The 19,800-nt window shown below is 42.5% G+C and overlaps 2 protein-coding genes across 3 annotated transcripts in view; both read right to left on the reverse strand.

The window, feature by feature from the left end:
* Window positions 1-1,728: 1,728 nt before the first annotated feature.
* On the reverse strand, window positions 1,729-8,696 carry si:ch211-161f7.2 (retinoic acid-induced protein 2). 2 transcript variants are annotated; one of them, XM_035520733.1, is made up of 2 exons: window positions 8,585-8,696; window positions 1,729-2,920 (listed from the first exon to the last, which is right to left on the reverse strand). In XM_035520733.1, exon 2 carries the CDS (start codon window positions 2,900-2,902, stop codon window positions 1,748-1,750), a length of 1,155 nt encoding a protein of 384 aa, XP_035376626.1. In that variant the 5' UTR covers window positions 2,903-2,920; window positions 8,585-8,696; the 3' UTR covers window positions 1,729-1,747. The 2 variants fall into 2 exon arrangements, with proteins under 2 accessions (XP_035376626.1, XP_026867225.2); XM_027011424.2 differs by lacking the exon at window positions 8,585-8,696 and adding an exon at window positions 7,079-7,243.
* A 781-nt stretch (window positions 8,697-9,477) lies between these two features.
* Window positions 9,478-19,800, reverse strand: part of nhsb (Nance-Horan syndrome b (congenital cataracts and dental anomalies)) — a 51,647-nt gene continuing 41,324 nt past the window's right edge. The window contains exons 7-12 of the mRNA XM_027011429.2: window positions 19,357-19,419; window positions 18,179-18,374; window positions 17,645-17,776; window positions 14,093-17,071; window positions 13,782-13,905; window positions 9,478-13,602 (exon numbers count right to left, since the gene is read on the reverse strand). Coding sequence (XP_026867230.2) covers window positions 12,990-13,602; window positions 13,782-13,905; window positions 14,093-17,071; window positions 17,645-17,776; window positions 18,179-18,374; window positions 19,357-19,419 — 4,107 coding nt within the window. The 3' untranslated portion in view covers window positions 9,478-12,989. The remainder of the gene's footprint in view (window positions 13,603-13,781; window positions 13,906-14,092; window positions 17,072-17,644; window positions 17,777-18,178; window positions 18,375-19,356; window positions 19,420-19,800) is intronic.

The following is a 19,800-nucleotide window of genomic DNA, read 5'->3' on the forward strand; positions in this document are numbered from 1 at the left end:
TTTGAATAACATTAGGTACCATTATTTGCAATCATAAATCAAAGTGCTAGTATCGCGGATGTGTTAAATATTTTACAAACCTTTTTCCATCTGTATTTAGCAAGGTTCTTTTGGGATTAGAAACAACCATACAAACTATTTATTATTGTCAAAGGTCTCTTGTTTTATCAGTTACATCTTTAGTACCACCAGATATACCTGATTTTTGCGCATGACACTTCAAACCAAAATAACATTTTGGTACAAAAGCAGTTAAAGCGAAACTGAAACAGTTGCTATTATTTATTGTTCAAAACTATACTCAGGTTACTGATGTTTTTCTTCTCTTTATTAGCAACTTGCAAAATTATGCCATCATTTCCCCGTATGAGAAATTCTGGTGTGTTAAATGTACATATACAAATCATCCGTGTGTCCTCATACAACTTAGCTTGTGAAATGCGGGTCAAAGGCACCTAAGAGCTCTGTGTAGACCAGCTAGAGTGAGGATTTGTTTCATTACTTCATTCACTCAGTTCATAATATCAGAACCATACCACGGTTCCCGAAGCCAGCCCTGAGCTAACCAACAGACACTGGCAGATACCTACACTGCATTTCAGTATGTGTGGTGTGACCTGAAGGCCTGTTTTGTTACCATAGAAACTAACTGGCAATTTTTGATTGGGCTTGTAGCTCATCATTTCCACCTGACTATCTGTGAACAACGTCTTTTTGTTTTGTTTGGATTTGGTGCTCACACTGGGTATTCCTAGCAACCCCAAGATCTACCATTTTTGCTACTTGTATGTTTCTGCATGCTGTGCCAGATATGTTGTCATATTTCTGTGTGTTGATGTTTCGAACATTTAATCATTTATTTAATGCATAGAAACCTCTCATTTTTTATGTTTGTTAAGCTTGTTACTGCAAGTTTTGTTGATCGGACAAAATTGTACTTTTTAGGGGAAAAGATTTTCTGACTTTTTTTTTCTAGATCTTAAAACATCCTTTAGACTGTGACTCTCAGGTTCAAGTAGTTTTCATTAACTGAAACACTTTTCTACAGTGTCATAAATATTTGCATTTAAAATATCTTTTTTCATATTTTATCATGTCAGTGGAAGAAACTTGCCTCACCAGGTACTCTAATATGAAAACAATGCTCAATTTTATTTGCCCTCATTTGAATAATACTGCCAATGCGAGTACACCTTTTTTATTAAAACTTATAAGAATGTTGTTTGTGCATTGCTGTTTTTTTCACCAGAACATATGTACACACACACTTACACCAAGGAAAATCCACCTTTGATATCTTGAAGAGAAAAAGAAGGTATTCAGCTCATTTAAACATATAGAATTCATAACCATTATGTCTTCCGTTTGTATAACTAAATGCAAGTAAGCAAACAGAAGCATAATCTCACTCATATCTTCATGGAGAGGAATCAGAGGTGTGCACATTTTAGCCAAGCTGGCTTGTCTTCACATGATGATTGTTGATGGGGTGACTGTTTATGGAGTGAGGGATCGCCCTCCTCAGCTGTATCATTTTGTTCTTTAGGAAGTTATCCTTGGCTGATTTACTACTGTCTCACTAAATATGGCAGGTGCGTTCCCTGGGGGTCCCTGTCCTGGGGTCCTGCTGCTGTGGCCTGGCAGCTTTGTGGTGCTCTTTCTGTAGTGGTGTTCCATTGTCCATTCATACTGCATGCCATCTTCTACATTAAAGTCATGGGTCACGTCTTTGTGGATACATAAGAGGTCAAATGACTCGCTTTACACTTGTTGAATTCCTTCCAAATTTTGACTTGCTATCACTGCATGAATCTGTGCATGGTTTGCAAGATACGGACAGGTCCAAAGCAGAATCCTGCAGGACAGAACACTGAAGTTGCTTGCTTTGAATGGGAGTGGCCTTAACTGAGAGGTCAAGCACTTCCTCCTGAGGAACTGAAGAGGGATGCAGCATGGGTAACTGCAGAAAACAACAGCCAGTGTTTGGGCTGTGGGTGCTCATGGAAATACTAACATCTGTTGCAGTCTGAGTGCTTTTGGTTTTTTTCATGTTAGAAACTGGGATTGGGATTGGGATTGGGATGGGCAGGGGCACTGGTAAAGGGACAAGGAGAGGATAAGGCACTAGCAAGGTGGCAGGAGGAACAAGGGAGACGAGTTGGGAAGCAGGATGCAGATAGGGCAGAGCTGATTCTGGATGGAAGAAGGTTTCACTGACAGGATTCAGTGGTGATTTAGTCCCTTTGCAGGCTGAGGAGACACAGTTTCTAAGGTTGGAATAATGTTCTTGAAAAGCAGCAGCAAGCTCAGAGGTGTGTGAAGGAGGACTGTCAGGTGCTGGAGAAGAGAGGTTGGATTTTCTGTCAGTATGCCAAGGCTGACGCGACGGCACTGATGTGGACTGTAATATTACATCATGTCCTGGCAGGTTCTGAAGGCACTGCTGTTCTGGGATCAAACATGACGACTGGGCAAGAGGCTGGGAGCTTATATACTGCACCACTGACTGATCTAAGATCATTGGTATAGAGCGGGCCCCTGGACAGGGTGTGATGACCGATGTGGCTAGTGTTTGACTAACGTGGGTGTCTGCTCCGACTGCCTCCTGCAGATGAACAGGCAGTGTAACTGGACTGCCCCCAAGGCAAGCAGGCTGTAGCAGAGAGGCTGTCATTCTGAGAATGGAAGCCACTAGAGGCTCTGAGAGGAGAGCAAACAAGGCAGTGTCTTCAGCTGCCACTTCTGAAGCAAAGCCTGTGTTTGAATTGCTGCTCCATGTCTGTGAAGAGAGAGTCTGTGCAAAGCTGTCTGAAGTCTCTGCTTCTTCAGATGTTTGACTTCTGATCTGTCCGTTGCTATGGGTCTTGCTGTGAAGTTCTTCCATGGCAGTCTCTCCAAGCATTCACAAACAGAGAGCTTTCTAGAAAAGAACAGAATGGGTGATCAATCAAATATATACCATCAGAAATTCCAGAAAACTGATTTCAGACTTGGAACCACTTTATTCGCCCATACTTTTCCGGAAAAGGAATTTGCTTTGGCATGATGGAAACTGCTGATTTGTTTGTGCCTTTCTAGATAAAGGAACTAATGTAGAAAAGGTATATAAAGCAGATCAGTTGTGTTTTTAACTACAGGTTAACCTGTGAAATACTGCCTTTGCTAAACCAAAAGCGTGTAATGAAAAGGCTCTGGTCTTCATTCAGGTTGTCTCCTGCACAGCCCTGCAGAGAGTCCACAGAGATCATTCTCATCACTGAACCTGCTTGTTGATATAGTTCAGACAAAATTAAAACAAAGCTTTTTTTTTTATACCTAAGGAATATTAACAGGACTTATGGCAGCATATAAAAAATGTACGCAGAACTACACTAAGGATTGCCACACAGTAAACATCAAATCTACTGCAAAACTTAAGAGTTTCAGTTTATGGGCATTGATAAGAAAGTATATGAACTTTGTAACCCCTTACACTTATGTTTATATGCAGAATTAGAATTCTGTTTCTGTTTGTCATTGATAAGCATAAAGTATAATTACCCAACATAGATGCTGCAGCAATCAAACATAAATCAATAGGACACTTTAAATGAAGCTAATTTCAGAACTGATGGGAGGTGCTCAGCTGCTGATCTGAACCCATGAAACCTGAGAGGCTATCCTGACCCCCACCCCTGTGGTTAAAATCTCCATCACAGAAGGTTAGGCTCAGGGTAATAGGCCCATACGCAGCTGTGTAAGCTGCATATTCATATGAAAAGCCTGAAAGGGCAGTGGTGAAGCTCTGAAAATCAAACACACACACACACAAACAGAGAGAGAGAGAGAGAGAGAGAGAGAGAGAGAGAGAGAGAGAGAGAGAGAGCAATAAAGTAGAGGATAAATGAAAGATGATTTCAAGGACAATTTTTCATGTGGTCCTACAATGCTTTCCATGCACATTGAAGGGTCTGTAATTAAATTAAAATAAAAATCCTATTTAGCTATTGACATGATTATTTTCACCTTTTATCCAAAATGAGTTTTTCTTGGTTTTGCTCATTGATATGTCAGTATAGCTGCTGAGATTGGCGCTTTTGGATATACAAACGCACTTTAACATAAATGTCTCAAACTGAAATAACAGGATGCCCTTCTAAACACTGCAATTTCATATACAGTTATGTTCTCTCAGACCAGACCTTTGCTGCATGCATGGCCTAACCAATGAAAATATATCAATAATCAATTAGAATTTCAAGCATTTCTTTAAACCCTTGGAAAACAAGTGTAACTCTCTCAGCACTATGAATTTTACTTTATGGGCCTGAGAAATGTTAAACAGCCTGCCAAGAAATCCAAAATAAAGTGCACACATAAAAAATACTCTTTAAATGGCAATTTGGTGTTGGGAAGCTCACTGACTAAGCTGAAGATTTATACATGCTATGAAGAAACTGTGCCATAAAACAATTTCAATGATTCAGCATTTCCAAGCACACCTTGTACCTGCCAGGAAGACATGGATTTATTTTCAGGCTTTTTTGGTTCACATCTCTTCCCCAGAATAACTGCACAGGACTTCAAACATCTCTTTTTAAACTTAACAAAGGAAATAAGCAGAAATAGTGTTTTTCAACTGCAGGAACTGGCCTGCTGTTGTGTCTGTCCACTTCATAAAGGACCCATAATAACTATCTCATATAGCATTTAAATATTGTCCTGCACATTTTTGAAATGACTTCTTGTTTCCTTAGCGCTTCCTCGATGCGATGGGTGACATGTTTATTCATGTGTTGTGAATCTTTTATTCCTGTGCTCTTTATACTTGACTCACACTGTGTGGCTCATCCTGCAAGGCATCACGTGAGACATATAGGAGAGTAAATATCAGCACGAGGACGGAGTCTGTGTGAGTGCAGGTTATGGCTTCTGTGTGCACATTCACATCTAGAGCACAATCAAACTGGCTCTGCACTGGTTGTATATCACTGTGGGCTCTAACCACCTCCAACAGAAACAAGGCCTGTGTGGGACTGCAATGCAATAACGAAATTCGAACAAAAAAGGAAACCGGAGTCTCCAGTAATATTAGAGGCTGTTTAAACAAGCCCTGCGCTAGTGCGGCAGTCATGTAAAGTTCTGTGTGGTGCTTATTCAGGCCAGCCTGAGCCACATTCAGGGGACAGAAGGACCCCACACTTCAGATGGCTCAGCACGAGGTCCTACTGTAGGGAGTGGATCTTGAGTGCTTCAAACAATATCTAGCAACAGAAATATAAAAAAGCACGGTTTCAGTTCCAAAGTGTGCAGAAACAACCAGAATCATCATCCTATGTCATTCAGGAGTGTTTCTCATCAAATAATAGCTTGCTTCTGACAAGTTTGCCTTCATTATCGAAGCCCCACTGATTTAACTTGCCATGTAGAGTTTAAACGTCATCCACACAAACTAACACGTACAAAGCTCAGAGTTCGCTTGCTGATTCTACACATGGAGTACAGGGACAAGTGTTCCAGATGGGCAGGAAGAGGACGCTGAGCGATGGATATGAGCGAGCGCGCTTCCTCAGAGCCGTGCTCCAGGGTTCTACTAGTGTCCCTCCGGAGCCTGCCCTTAATGGGCCAAGTGTGATGTATGTGGAACTTAATTGCCTTCATGTGGAAAGCCACAGGGCCAACCCCAGAGAGGATATGCCGTTTAGAGAAGATTAGGAGTGAAAAATGACCCTTTATGGTGGGTTAAACATGTAAGGAGCAGCAGTTATATCATAAATGTAATTACACTGGGCAGAGACTGACATGGATATGATGTCACACGTAGGCAATGCCATGCCACGTTGAACCTTAAGAGACCTGTAGTACTGATAAACTGAGTAAGTTAACACTGTTAGTAGCTAATCTGCTCTCCAGTAAATGTATACTTAAAAATAAAGCGTAATAAAGTCAAGCAATACAGAGCAGACGCGAGAATCAGTTTAAAGTCGGTCACTATTCACTCATCCATGCATAACTGACAATAATACTCAGAGGCGAACACAACTGCTGTGCATAAACACATACCAGTGGGTAAACCAAAGATGAGGTAATTCTATCTTAAACATAACTGAGCTCAAAAACAGCCCTCCCACATTTGGCAACCTCGACGGTGCAAATTCGTGAAAAAGGCTCAGTCTGACCCAGTGTGTTGGAAACGTGACTGCGCGCGTTAGAAAGAGAAATGCCTCTGTAAAATGTACAGAGACCAGGTTGAGTTATTTACTGTTGCCAACGTGCTTCTGTGGAAACAACCAGGCTCAATGCCGTGGCCTTAACCATAATGACTTCCCCATTTCAGCCGCGTGTTCTGCGCCTCTTCCAAAGTCGAACTTTTACACGCGGTCAACGAATCCATTGAGGAAAAGCTCAGAACTGCGACAGGCAGCTATCTGCGCTCAGTATAACAGTGAATGAAAGGCCATTAACGTCAGTAAGAACAAACACTCTTAACACATTTAAAAACGTCCCTTTTAAACAAAAATCATCGCATGGGTAAGCGCTGGCTTGTTATTTTAATTTAATATAATACAGTGCATTATCAAATTACTGTCATTCGTGAGAGGTTTTAGTCCAGTAGCCTATTAAATACTGAACTATACTGTTTCAATCGGAGTTTTAAAGGGTTGATTATGAATTATTAATTTATTAATTTAGTTCGATTTAATCATTTGGTGGTGCATTTGTGGTGTATATAAGCTGTTCTTTTATACTTTTTCGTACATTTTATATAATTTTCGTACGAAAATTATATTTACAAAATGTTTATCTTACCAGCTTGCTTGTTTGATCTGGTTTTTCGTTCTTTTGCGTAATAACAACGACCAACAATAGTTTATTAAAACGGCGGATTCTGCTATGTGATAGAACGTGATAATACATATTTTAGCCTACTTGTCGCGCAACTGACTCCCATACGTCAATCGTGGCACATTTAAAACGTAGCCTAACTCTACAAGTGTTGCCTATACTTTCTGAAATGTTTCTCCTCTAATCAGTGGAATAAAGTTCTCCCATCTAATCAGATATCATCTAGTAGTTATCAATCCAGTCAAGGTCTTACCTGATTCTCCCCAGTGTACCTCAGTTCAAACCTGCTCCCCGCATCAGCCGGCTACAGGCTTTCTGTGATACAACGTATGTTTTGTTATGAACTCGCACTTCAGGCTTGTCCCCGTTCTGTATCACAATTCAGTGCATCAATAACCGCCTTCTTTCATCCTGTACAACCGGGGAAGCGTCGTGACTGAACAGCTGCGCGCAGCCCTCCCCAGCAAAAATGGTGTGGCATGTCTTCATTTCACCCGTCCTGGTAAAGCAACGCTCATGTTTTGTAATCTTTTTATGGTATAGGCTAAATACATGTGGCGTTGAACAGTTTACTGTCGACAGTCAAATGTTGTGCCATAATTTCAGTTACATTATTTACCGATGATTATGTATAATTATTTGTAAACGAAGCAGTTAAAGTATGAGATATGCAGCCAGTTTACTGCTGTTACTTCTTACAATAAAAATGTTACACCAATTAAGGGGTAGTTAATATCTTTCTTCTGGATTGGCCGAAGTGGTGATGTTCTATGTACCTTAAATTTACTCACCTTTAACTGATAATACGATTACTACAGAAAACGTAAAATTAATTTTATCCTTATAATAGCTTTGCTATAAGATGCTGAATGTGAGCAATGGGCACGGCAATATTCTGCTATTAACTTCGTAATTTAATTAGGTTTGGAGAACACGAGGAGAAGCGAGACATTCGTCTCAAGTGATGGTGGTGTGTTCTTTCACAGTCAGTTTTGCTTCTATTTCTAAAAGGCTCATTGTTTCAGCCTCGCCCCAAAGACCGGCATGACCTTCTCAGGGTCCCGAACCCTGGAGGTCAGGGAAGGTGACTGCAGACCAGATCCCTTAAACTGATCCCAATCAAACCTTATCCTTAGGCTCAATCAATTATCACCGGCTCTAGGCTGACAGAGAACTCTTGTTAAGGAGCAGTGAGACGGTGTGGGGCATCGTGGGGTCTCTCTTCAGAAGTCTTTGGAGCTCCCCCTTGTCTTTGACGCTTTACTCATTCTGATGGACACATTCTGATTCCTCATCGGGTTTATGATGCACTTTGAAATGACATATTTGTGGCTGTATGAAAACAAATGATAAAAATTAAGACATATAAATTACAGCTATGACATCCGTTGTGACCAAGGTACAGCATCTAACAGCAGTAAACATACATTGTAAATGTCTTACCCTGAGCAAATTACGGTTCTGTGCTTTTGCTAGGAAAAAAAAAGGTTCTCGGCCAGCAAAACTGTTGCTAATGCGGCCCCATAACCCTGCTGGTCTGGCACCAGCTAACCTGCACCGCAGCCTGGCGTCGCCACGTAAAGTTGGGGTTGTTGTTTTAATCAGCTTTTCCGCCATTTAAACCCAAAAGCAACACAACCGCAGCAAAACAAAAACACAGCAGCAATTAATCATCGGTGGTCCTGAAAGAAAAGTTGATTCTGAACGGTTAAACATGCCCCCAAAGCAAAACTCAAAGTTTCAAAAGAAGCGCGTGTACCATCATGCAGTTTTTACGATGTCTTCCGATTTTGTTTCTGGCTTAGGGAACGTCCACTGTCAAGAGTATGTCATCGTTTAGGCTCTCAAACCCCTGGAACGCCGTCCGTTCTCAAAACTGCACCGGCACCGGAACTTTGTTGTTGGAAACGTGGTAAGTACGACAGTGCGTGTGTACCCTGGAAATGACACCCATGACCTCGGCATTGCTAGAACCACGTGCTGCCACCAAGTACAGATTAGCTCCAAGCGCTATAGCTCATTCAGCTATATATTATATATTCAATATGCTGCTGACAAAACCTAACGACATATTAAGACGTTTCTAAATTTGCTTCACTCATTATAATGTACTGCCCCCTGGTGGTTGCTTATATGATCTCCATATAATGTCTCTGGCACTTTTTATGACATGAACTGGAACATATTGCACAAATAGTGACCAGTTTCAGTTCTAATACTGAAATTTCTAATTTGCACATATTGGTCACTGAGGTCATACAGAAGTCACTGGTCATATAGAGGTCACTTAGCTCACATACAGGTCAATGCAGCTGAGTCAACACCATGCCATTGAATGATTGCTAAACTAAATGAGGATTACATGGGCTCTAGGGAACACATGTGCTTTTAATGTTTGATTGATTGATTGCTTTTACTGTCCACAATGTGGAAATTTGTCTTTGGCTACCCATGACCTCAAAAATATACTAAACAATTAACAAGACATACAACAGACCCACTAAAATATGTACGACCACCTAAACGCTGAATCATTCCCACATGTTAGGAATTATTTTAGTAGAATGGACACCCACATGAAAGACTCCTCTGTCAGTAAATAATGTTAATAAGCAAGAAGACTTCTGGAATTATTTTCAACGCAGTCACATTTATTGGCCTTCTCTATGCACAATTACCGAGCAGGCCAGCTGAGCTGGCAAGAAATGGATCAAATTTACAGTGGAATTGTCACAATGTTTACTAAAAAATAAATACAAGGACCGAGAGTGTTGCACTGCTCAAAAATATACAAAGGCTTGGAATTAATGTAAACTTTGAAAACATTTTACAAAAAGAAACAACTGCAACATTTTTTTGTTTCTTTAAAAAGATCATATGTACATGTTTATACAAAAATACAAATTAGATGCAGGTCTTGAAATGAAGCTTGAGAAAGAGCTTCGGGTTACAGAGACTTCTGCAGTATAACCCCCACTTATTCATACAAGTTCTGTTTAGCTTCCTTTTGTTATGTCCTTTCACACCGGTCCACATTGGAAAACCCTTTGGCAAAAGCAGAATGTTTTTCCCCATTTGTGCAGTGTGATACTTTACGTGATACTTGTAGTTGTTAAATAAACGGAAAATACACAAGAACGGTGCAAAGTGAACACTTCAGATGCAGTGCAGGAATGGAAAATAACGGGAAATGCAGAGTGCAGATGTGTTAAACGCACCATGGATCTGTAACTGTGGTATATTCGGAACAGTAAAACAGTCCTACACTGTGGTGACAACAGCTCAGTGTAAAACTATCACTTAAACAGGAAATATTCCAGAAGGCCTTTCAGCTCACGGTTCCTCCTAAAGAGGAAAAACCAATGCTCTTTAGGCCGATAAAATCTTCAAATCCGGCTACTGCAGCGTCTTGGGAAAAATAAGGAAAAAAGTGAAAATGTACGCATGCATTGCTACAATAACTTCAAGTTGGTGTGAATGAGCTTTGATGAAAGATTTAAAACAGGAATAAACCAAAGCAACTTTTATGAGAACAACAGTGACATAAACATTGCCTGGGCAGGTTAGCGCCGAGCACCAAAACCAGTTGACTAGAATTGTATATCATACAGCATATATGTAAATAATGCAAGTTTACAGCTAATTAGAAAGATTCATAAGTACAGTATTTTAACTTTCCATTGGCTAATACACCCCTGATATGAAATATGTTCAGTCATTTTTAGTTAAATAAAGCTTTATCATTATTCTTTTCTACATTTATTAACAAAATAATTCTCTGGATAAAATATCCCATCATTAAAAATATTTTATTTTTTTCTTATTAAATGTTGAAATCTAATAGAGGATTTAATAGAGTTCATAGTTTTATAGGTTTGACCCCAAAGCATGTGACCACACACAGAAAAGGGACAGCCCGCATTTCTTCAGTTTGGATTTGAAACTAAGAACAGAACTTAAGTTCCAATGAGATTGAAAACAAAGGAAAATCTTATGGTACTGTGAATGTTTTTTCCTTGTTATCTACCTGTGTAAACAATGAGAGAACTCATGCAGAGCCTCATTCATATACTGAATGTTACTCTGGCATGGAGCGTTTTGTGTGTGTGTGTGTGTATACAAAAGTACTACAAGGTATTGACGTGACATACAGTACACGGCAATTCAACAGTCTGGAAAATAAAAGGCAGAATAATCATATTTTTGTTAGTCACAGAACCACATATATACACGTAATGAACAATACAGCTTTCCAGAACTGCAAATCAGTAATCGTCAGAGATACTGAGGGACACGGCTACATAAACACAGCTGTCCTTCTACTGTATTTCCAAGTTGATCCTTTTTACACCTTTATTTTCCACAATCTTACCCCAGAACAAACACAGGCATCACCTAAAGACATTACTCTAACCCTGTCCACAAATATATACTGCTGTCTTTTACTGTGTTTTTTTTTTTCTTTTACACAAACAGTGCTTTATCGAGATTGTCCAGTTCTCCCACATAGGGGTACAGCTCAGTCTATGCACACAATACGAAAACCCAAATCTCAACAGAAAACTTTAACATTTTGTACATCTACTAAACATAGCACATACTTAACAAATTCAAGTGAATATTTTTTTCTCATATGAATATGTCCTTATGAATTCTTATTGCATGCTGTAGAGAAGACAAAAACGATGAAAGAATGCAAGCACCATGTCAGTGCTCAGTGGAAAAGGATGATCTGGAATGAAAACTGATTCGGTTCACAGCTTGTCTCCCCCACTCTCTATGGCACAGTGTAAGTTTGACAAATCTTGCTCATTTTCTTTGAGTTTTGACCTCAAAAAAAAAAAAAAAAAAAGAAAAAGAAAGAAGACTTCTGTTCTTGAGTAGAACAATTCATTGCAAAAGTGCAAACATCCCACTCAAACTAAAAAGTTCGCACAATTGTTAGGGTATTCATAGAATACAGGTGAAGATTTCAATTGTGTTGTTTCTCTGAACTCGTTTTACGATAGTTGCAATAGTTGTCTTAGACATTGGCCTCTGTATGTTAAGGTTGTTACATGTTATACCTGAAAACAATTTACACATTATAAGTAGCCCATTTAAGTGCACTAAAAAATAAAATATCTTACAAATTTCCTCTGTTAGTGTAAACGTTTGTTGGTATTCTAATGGACGGTCCTATTTAAAAACAACATGATAACCAGTAACCTAAAATACAAGGAAATATCTTAACCTCACAGATCATGGGTGAGAACTACTCTTACACTGGATGGATCACACGTGGCCTTGTTTGTCTAATAAATATACATTACAGCATTTCATTTAATGCAGTTGTCTTAAAGGAATAATCTTCAGACGAGTGCAAAATATTTGCAGATTTGCAAACCAATTCATTTCTCAATATAGAGATTTTGTCTATAACATTTACCAATGAGCCTGGAGAACAGTTCTCCAGCATTCCCAGACCTCCTGTTGGAAAAGGTCACAGTGCGATTGTCCTATGTAAGCCCAGCTAAAGTCCCAGTTAGGAATCACTGTCATAGGCAAGTAAGGTTTTGGTACTGCAACACACTTCTTCATATAACAATGCTACAAATAACACCTACTAGGAATATGTAAATCTGATGTGATCTTCTGTAAATACTAGCTGGCCTCAGGGATGGTGGTGCAGATTCGACTCTTCCTCACTGGGAGTTTAGCAGGTTCATGTCCAAAACTACACAGACTATTAGCCTTTCACCAAAAATAAACACATTAACACTCAGTCAATCCATTCGCCATTAAATTCTAAAAATAAAGGAATATGTTTTCTATGTAGGCAAACAAATGTCTATCCTTCACTTTCTAGCTATGGTTTTGTTTCTTCAGGAATGTCAAGATGGCAAGCATTTATAAGAGAACCACTATCAGTTCCCATAGCATGTGGTAGAAAAAAAACAATGGCTAAAACATATGTTCTCTCAATTCATAAAATACAAAAAGTTCAAAGTGACCAAGGAATTTTTTCAATCTTAAGATACGATGGGATACTTAAGAGGGAAAACTTATTTAAATGTCTGTAACATAATTTGTTCTTTAGTTAAAATATCTTTTTCTTATTCTGAGGGATTTGATGTTTTGTTGGTTGGTTAAAAAAAAAAAAAAATCGGAAGTAAACCCAACCCCTAGGAGGACCGGTCATCATGTGGACTTCCATCTGAGTTTTCAGTCTCTCCTTCAGAGATGGCCTGCATGGGGGCTGTGTATAGCCTGCTGCGAGTGCTGTACCTGCTGCTGTTGGCTGCCGGAGGGATTCTGGAGCGGCCCTGCCTCGAGGCGGCTGACATCACCAGGGTTTTGGTGGAGAACCCTTCAGTGTTGGCCTTGGGCAATGGGCTGGGGAGGCTCAGAAGGGGCTCGACGCTGGATGGAGACTCTTGCTGTGGTGAAGCAGTTTCTTCCTGGTGCCTTGCAGCCTCCAGTAGCAGTTCCCCCGGGGATTTGGGGGTGATGGGGCTTTTGAGGATTTCCGTGGCAGACATGCGGTAACTGGAGTCGGTGCGGCTGCCCTTCTTCAGCAGAAGAAGCTTAAACTCTTCGTTGGAGGTGCTGGACTTTTTGGCACTCCTGTAAATGGGTCCTGAGGCTCGCTGGGAACCTGTAGGGGGCACTGGTGCTACTGGGGTGACTGGGCATGGCACAGGGTTACTGACAGGGGCTGTCACATGAGTGCCGCCAATGCGACTCTTACCGGTGAGCTCCCCTGAATCCTTCCGCCCAAGAACCTTCCTCTTTGACCTAAAATAATTTTGGTAAAATAAATCAAATAACAAGGCCAGGGGTATGTTCACAAGAGCCAGGAATAGCAGCTGACCTGGCCAAAACTGCATTAATGACACCAAAATAAAAGGTTAAAGATAGACAGAACTTTATTGACTCTGGATGAAACAGTGGTAATTAAAAACTAACAAGCTCACCTGTGGATCATAGCAAAGAGATCTTCAGTTGTGCGTACTTTATTAGGTGAAGGAAATATACTATCGTCATCGGTTTTTGAGTCATCAGTTTGAGGTGAAATTGAATTGTCACTGGGTGTTGAGTCTGTGAAAAAGAAATTGATTTCACATTTCATTAGAATTCTCATTCTATTTGTCAGTCAGCCTAGGCTAAATTTGTGTATTACAACTATGAAATATAAAACAACAAGCACAAAAGCAATAAAATTTATATGGTAAGACAATTCTCTGAACCGTTACCTCTGCTGTTGGTATGATGAAGCCTTCCTTACCTTTGCTGAAGTAGTCCTCTGTATCTGGGGTTGACTCATCCTCGCGTCCATCTTGTGAGGCACTTCTGGTAGTGACACCTGATGTCTCATACTCCTCCTCTTTGCTTCCGGCTTCGCTGATTGTGTAAGTGTGCGATGATATTTCTGAACTAATAGCAGGCACTTTGTCAGGGCTGTGGCACAATACAAAGTCACTCCTGTGTATTTCGCTATAAGCAGGAGGAGACATTGTGCTGCTCAAACACAAAGAAGGTTCTGCCAATGGGTCTGGCCTGGGTGCTTGACTGTGTTCACCTTTGACATTTTCTGCCAATACTGTTGTTTGGTCATCTGGACACCTGCTGCCCTCTGCACTCTGCTGGGCACTGTGGGTGTCAGGGCCTTGGGATCTTGGAATTGACAGATCATCAGGTGGGTGGGTTGGTTCCACAGGTGTTCTGAAAGCTGTCATTGCCCAGTAAGTTCCTGGACCATGCCTCTCTTGCCTTATTTTTATCCCCTCGTGTGGTGCAATGCTGCCCTCTGCAGGTGAGAACTGGGCCTCACAATGTTGCACAACAGGTGGTTTGTAGGCTGGTGGTTTCCTGTTGTACCTGTTGTCAGACGGTGGGGTCTCTATTGTAACTGTGGGACACTTGGGACGTGTTGAGGGATGCACACTGAACTGCTCATGCCCCTGGTTCCACTCAGCCGCTCTTTCGATGGATCGCAATTGGATTGATCTCAGAACAGTTGGAGTGATGGCCAGATGGGCGGAGCTAGCCGCCTCTGCACTGTCTGTGGCAGCTGCGGCACGAGCCTCTGCTGCCACTGCTGCTTTCTGCTTGTTCTGGTGGAGGACATGCATGTGGGTCCTGTGGACAAACGGCTTGATGTGAAGAGCACTTAGGTCAAGGTGACTGGGAGGCATGGCCTGGGTGTCAGTATCCCTCCTGGAGGAACAGCCTAAGTCTCGAAGGGCAAGTTGCTGCTGCTGGAGGGAAGAAAGTGAGGACTTTCTCTCTGGTACTTTGGGTTTCCTCTTGCCGCTGGTTGGGGACAGAGGTCCTGGGAAGAATGCAGAAGGAAAGGAAGATGTAGGCGTCTCTGACTGGCTGGAATATCCACTGGAAGGGGACGCCAAGCTTGCGAGCTTCTCAGGAGAGCCTATCTTGTATTCAGCCTCCGGTGGAGGGATTGTGGGCGAGGTGGGTCTGGACCTGGGGCAACAGGCCTGAGTGTCCACACTTTCTGGTGACTTGACACATTCAATAACAGTTGTACCCGTAGCGGTACTGGAGTTGGACAGCGACCGGTAAGGATCATTGGATTTCAAGTCATTGAGGAGCCAGAGGTCTGCATAGTCTGACTGAACTGCACCCTCATCCTTAAAGGAATGTGTGTCGGAGGAACTGAACGGAGAGGAGCAGTCGAGCATTTCTCTGACGTTCTCTATACCCCAGCTGCCAAGGGTCTCGTCACAGAGACCTGCAGCATTCAGACGCTCGTCAGATCCGGCCAAGTTTAGTTGCAGCCTCATTTCCCTGGAAGACAACGGCAGGGGCAGCTCACTCATAATCTTTGGTTCATTCTGCTCTGGAACATCTGTGCTGCTGCTTGCTTCCTTTAATGAAGAGCTACGTTTTGGTGGGGGAGGCTTGGCCTTTGGTTTTCGTAAGGAGAGACACTGTCTTCCCAGTGTCCTTGTTCCCTGGTAGTCTGGTGGAGGGTATTCTCCCATGCCAGGTGCAATGTTTCCACTTGGGCCACAGTCGGGGTCGATGGCTGCATAGTTGTAATAGCATCTACTACCTTTAAGACCACAGTCAAAGTGCATGGAGGTGTAGTATCCCCCAGTATCAACGGTGTAACGGGTAGAGCTCTCGGATTTCTCGGCTGGCGTTTGGCCACTGAAGCTCTCATACGTTTCCCCACTGGAATAACTGGGACAGCTCAGGCCGCTCTCATCCTCTCTGGAGTGCTTTGGGCTGAAGTCCTGCAGACAGGGCTGATCCTGCTGCTCTTGGTGGCAGTTCCACTCCCCATCACTAGCAGTACTGACACCTGCATCGTCCATCTGATCTGTGGCTGAGGAGGTGAAGGAGCTGGACCTGTGGCCCTGGCCTTGTGGCCTGTCCATGTGGTCGGGGTCGATGATGAAGCCAGTGGTGTCGTCAATGATATGAGACCCCGTGTTGAGGGACAGTTCCGAATCACAGTGGGAGGAGCCAGTGAGCGGAGGTGAGGCAGCTGGCGGTATTGTCTCCGAGGTCTGGGAGGGGCACGTGGAGCTGCTTCCACTCCAGTTGCCACTTGATGACTGGTGGTCTTCCTTGTGGTCAATCTGGCTTCCGAGCACACCTGTGGTGGAGGCAGAGTGAATGGGGCTGCTGAAGGTATCTGAGCTGGAGGAGATCTCACAGCTACCCATGTCAGCTTTGCGTGGGAGCCTGGACCTCCCTCTCTCGATCCAGGCATTTTTGGGACTACCAGAGTGCTGCATCCGCTTCAAGCTCCCGAGCTGAAGCTCGGGCATGGCCTGGTCATCTGTGCTCTCCTCCTCATCTTTTAGAGCCCTCTGCCCAGGACATGGCAGGAAGTCCTCAGTCTCGTAAGGAGAGAGCTCTTCATCATCTTCCTCATCATCGTCATCGTCGCTGTCATCATGGTCTTTGTCCCGGAGTCGGCCGCCTTCGCGGGGTAAACTTCTTGAACGCAGGCGAGTGCCGGATGCAGTGGTGTACGTTGCATCAGAGCGATCTGGTAAGGAAGTGATATTTCCTGTGGAGTGGGAGAGGGAGGTGGGAATTCCCTGGCCCCTCTGGGCACGTATGCGCCTCCGGGATGGGGCACCAATCAGGAAGTCATCTGTCTGGCAGCCAGAGTCTTTGGTGTTTAGGGCTCGGCCACTAAGCGAGAGCTCCTCCTGGCACAGGGACATGTGTGGGTTGACATGGACCACCACAGTTCTCTCTCTGGCCACAGGAGATTCATCTGAGTCTGTTGGAAGTTAGGAAAAAGTAAGGTCCAGATATTAGTCAAAAACGGGCAACTGTACTGAAAGTCCTGACCTTTGACATTTCTGAGCCTGAATGGAATTTCATTGGGATCAGTATCATAATACTGAAATAGCACCTCCTTTCTGTCTGGATCAAATTACAGATTCTTCAGACATGTTGTACAGAAATAAGAACCAAGTATATTAACTTTGTGACAGGTGGTTTTCTGTAACCCTTTTCCTCACAACAACCCCACTGTTTTTAACCTTTTATGCAAGACTTGCTTCCTCACCAGCTTTAATAAACTTTCTGTATTTTAGTAAAAGGACTTCATATGTACACATTGTGTTAAATGGCCATATAGCAACCAAATACCAGGAATCCCACTAAGAACTAAGGGCTAAGCCCTCCAAATGTTGATATTAACATACGTGACGACCACAGCATGTAATCTTGGAACCCTAATTCTAGGACAGTAAAGACAGTAAGCCAGTATGGTCATGCTACTCTCTGTCTCTGGTCACACGTGATTCACAGAGACACACTTTAGAAGGAGGGCATCAGGCAGTCATACCCATGTCCTGTTGTACTCGTCTGGGGATTCCGGTGATGGTCTTCCTCCTCCTCAGCTTCCTCCGCCGCTGCAACACAGACTGTGAGTGCACTAAGGAGCAGCGAGCACTGGCCTCACGGTCAAATCCCACACCTGCAGCCAGAGATGCAGAGTCAGGGGGAGACATTCCAGCAACCACACCTGACGCTACCCCATGTGGTTTACACAACTAACCCTGGTGGGATTTCTTTTAAAAAGGTCTAAAAACACTGAGTTAATTGAGTTAATTGAGTATGATGATTAACATCTGGTTACTAAAAAAGACATTGAGAAAGTCGTTGTACTTTTTTAAGAAGACTTACCTCCCAGAGTTAAAATATGGAAAGATGATATTTTCTACATTTTAAAGTAGATGTGATTAGCTTTGCTCAGGCTTCAGTATGCACTACACCAAAGTCAGATTATGATCTTTTAGCACTCAGAGAATTCCTGAAGCCTAGGATTATGGCTGAGCGTCGACGCAACTGATGCAGGAGCTATGCGTGCAGCTTTTACCGGTGACATTAATAGGGATGATGCAGGAGGAGATGACTTGAGACTCATTCTTTATCCTCTCCTCGGGGGTGGGGAGCGGAAGGGCTTTGGACCAGTTGGTCTGTTTGTCCAGCGTGGTGGGCACACTGGGCACAGGGCATTTGGGCCTGTGACTGAGACCCGCCTCAGCACCATCCATGGTCGTACTGGTTCCAGCCTGAGGCAGAGGGATTTTGGCAGTTACAGCAATGTCCAGTGCATTTTCCATCATATATATTTATGCTATATATTCAAGAGACCATTGTAAGCAAAGTCGCTATACTCTGCTTAACTCGTTTTGAAATTCACGGGGTAGCTTGAACACTCAGCATAATTTGTTTTAATTTAAAGCCCCAATAAAAATGAAAGCACATAAACATACACAGCTGTGGTGTGGAGCACACAGGAAGCATTTTGTCACATTCGTAAATTCATACTGCAACTCATCTTGAACAAGTGCACAGTAGTGCATGAAACAGGAAGAGAGGAGAGGAAAAAGGAAGACAGAGAGGAAGAGAAAGAGTGAGAGAGTGAGAAAGAGGGATATGTAGCACCAGACCTGAGGATTTGGTCCTTGGCTCTACTCCAAAAATAATTTCATTAGAATAAAAGGAGCACCGCAGGAGAACGCATAAAATAAGGCATGAAGGTTATGCCTTACCACAGAAGATACAAGTTACTCAGCAACCTCTAGAGGGCAATAAAGCCACAGAGGAAAAATGTGGAGATAAATTAAGTGTCTTTCTTCCATCAGCCTAAATGGGCAGTATAATAGTGATGGTACTACTAACCACTGAAGGCTGTTCCAAATCTAAGTGTGTTAAAGGACCACATTAACCTCAAAATAATTGTGCTAATCATTAAGCTAAGCATTAGGACCAGATGCAAATCTCAGATTGTAAGATATGCATGCTGTCAAAATCTAGATCAGGATATTGTTCATATTCAACAAAAGAGAGATGATGAACCCAGAAACAGTGCTACTAAAATTAAGTTGAAGTTAATTTTAAGTTAAAAGGCAAGCAAACGCTCACAGTGAGAGAGGAGTGCATAACACATTCAAATGCAGTTCTCACAGGTTATCTATGATGAAGAAAGATGGATGTGGAGGAGAGAAACCTCAGAGGTGGTTGAACAGAGACGGCAGGGAGGGAGAATACCTTTCGGACCCACGGGATGAGTGGGCAACACACTGTAGGGGAGGAGAGACGTGATGGCTCATGCTAAAACAAAAATGGCAAACACAGAACTCAGCAATGGTCCTGAAAAATATGAGGGGAACAGCAATAACAATGGAAAACATTAATACAGACAGGTGTTGGTTAAATGTCAAAAGGATTTTGCGACACCAAACCAAACGTGGCTGATTATAGCAGGACGGCAGTGGTTTATTTGAAGCTGCTTCATTGCTGGAGATGCTCTCTGAATGTGTACCTATAGCAAAAAGGGTGATGTTAACGGGAAGTCATGATAGGGTTATGTGGTAGTCCTGTCAGCTCCAGATCTGAAACTCTGGGGAGTGAAACAAAGCGCTTAGTTAGAGGGGTTCGTTAGGAAGGGGAGACCATGCGGTTCATTAACTTGATATTGGGTGTAGTTTACCC

Source organism: Electrophorus electricus, chromosome 21 (assembly GCF_013358815.1).
Source record: "Electrophorus electricus isolate fEleEle1 chromosome 21, fEleEle1.pri, whole genome shotgun sequence".
Lineage (NCBI taxonomy): Eukaryota > Metazoa > Chordata > Actinopteri > Gymnotiformes > Gymnotidae > Electrophorus > Electrophorus electricus.

Excerpts from the sequence above, each read along its gene's own strand:
- si:ch211-161f7.2 (XM_035520733.1), bottom strand. The coding sequence starts at position 2,902 with ATGCTTGGAGAGACTGCCATGGAAGAACTTCACAGCAAGACCCATAGC.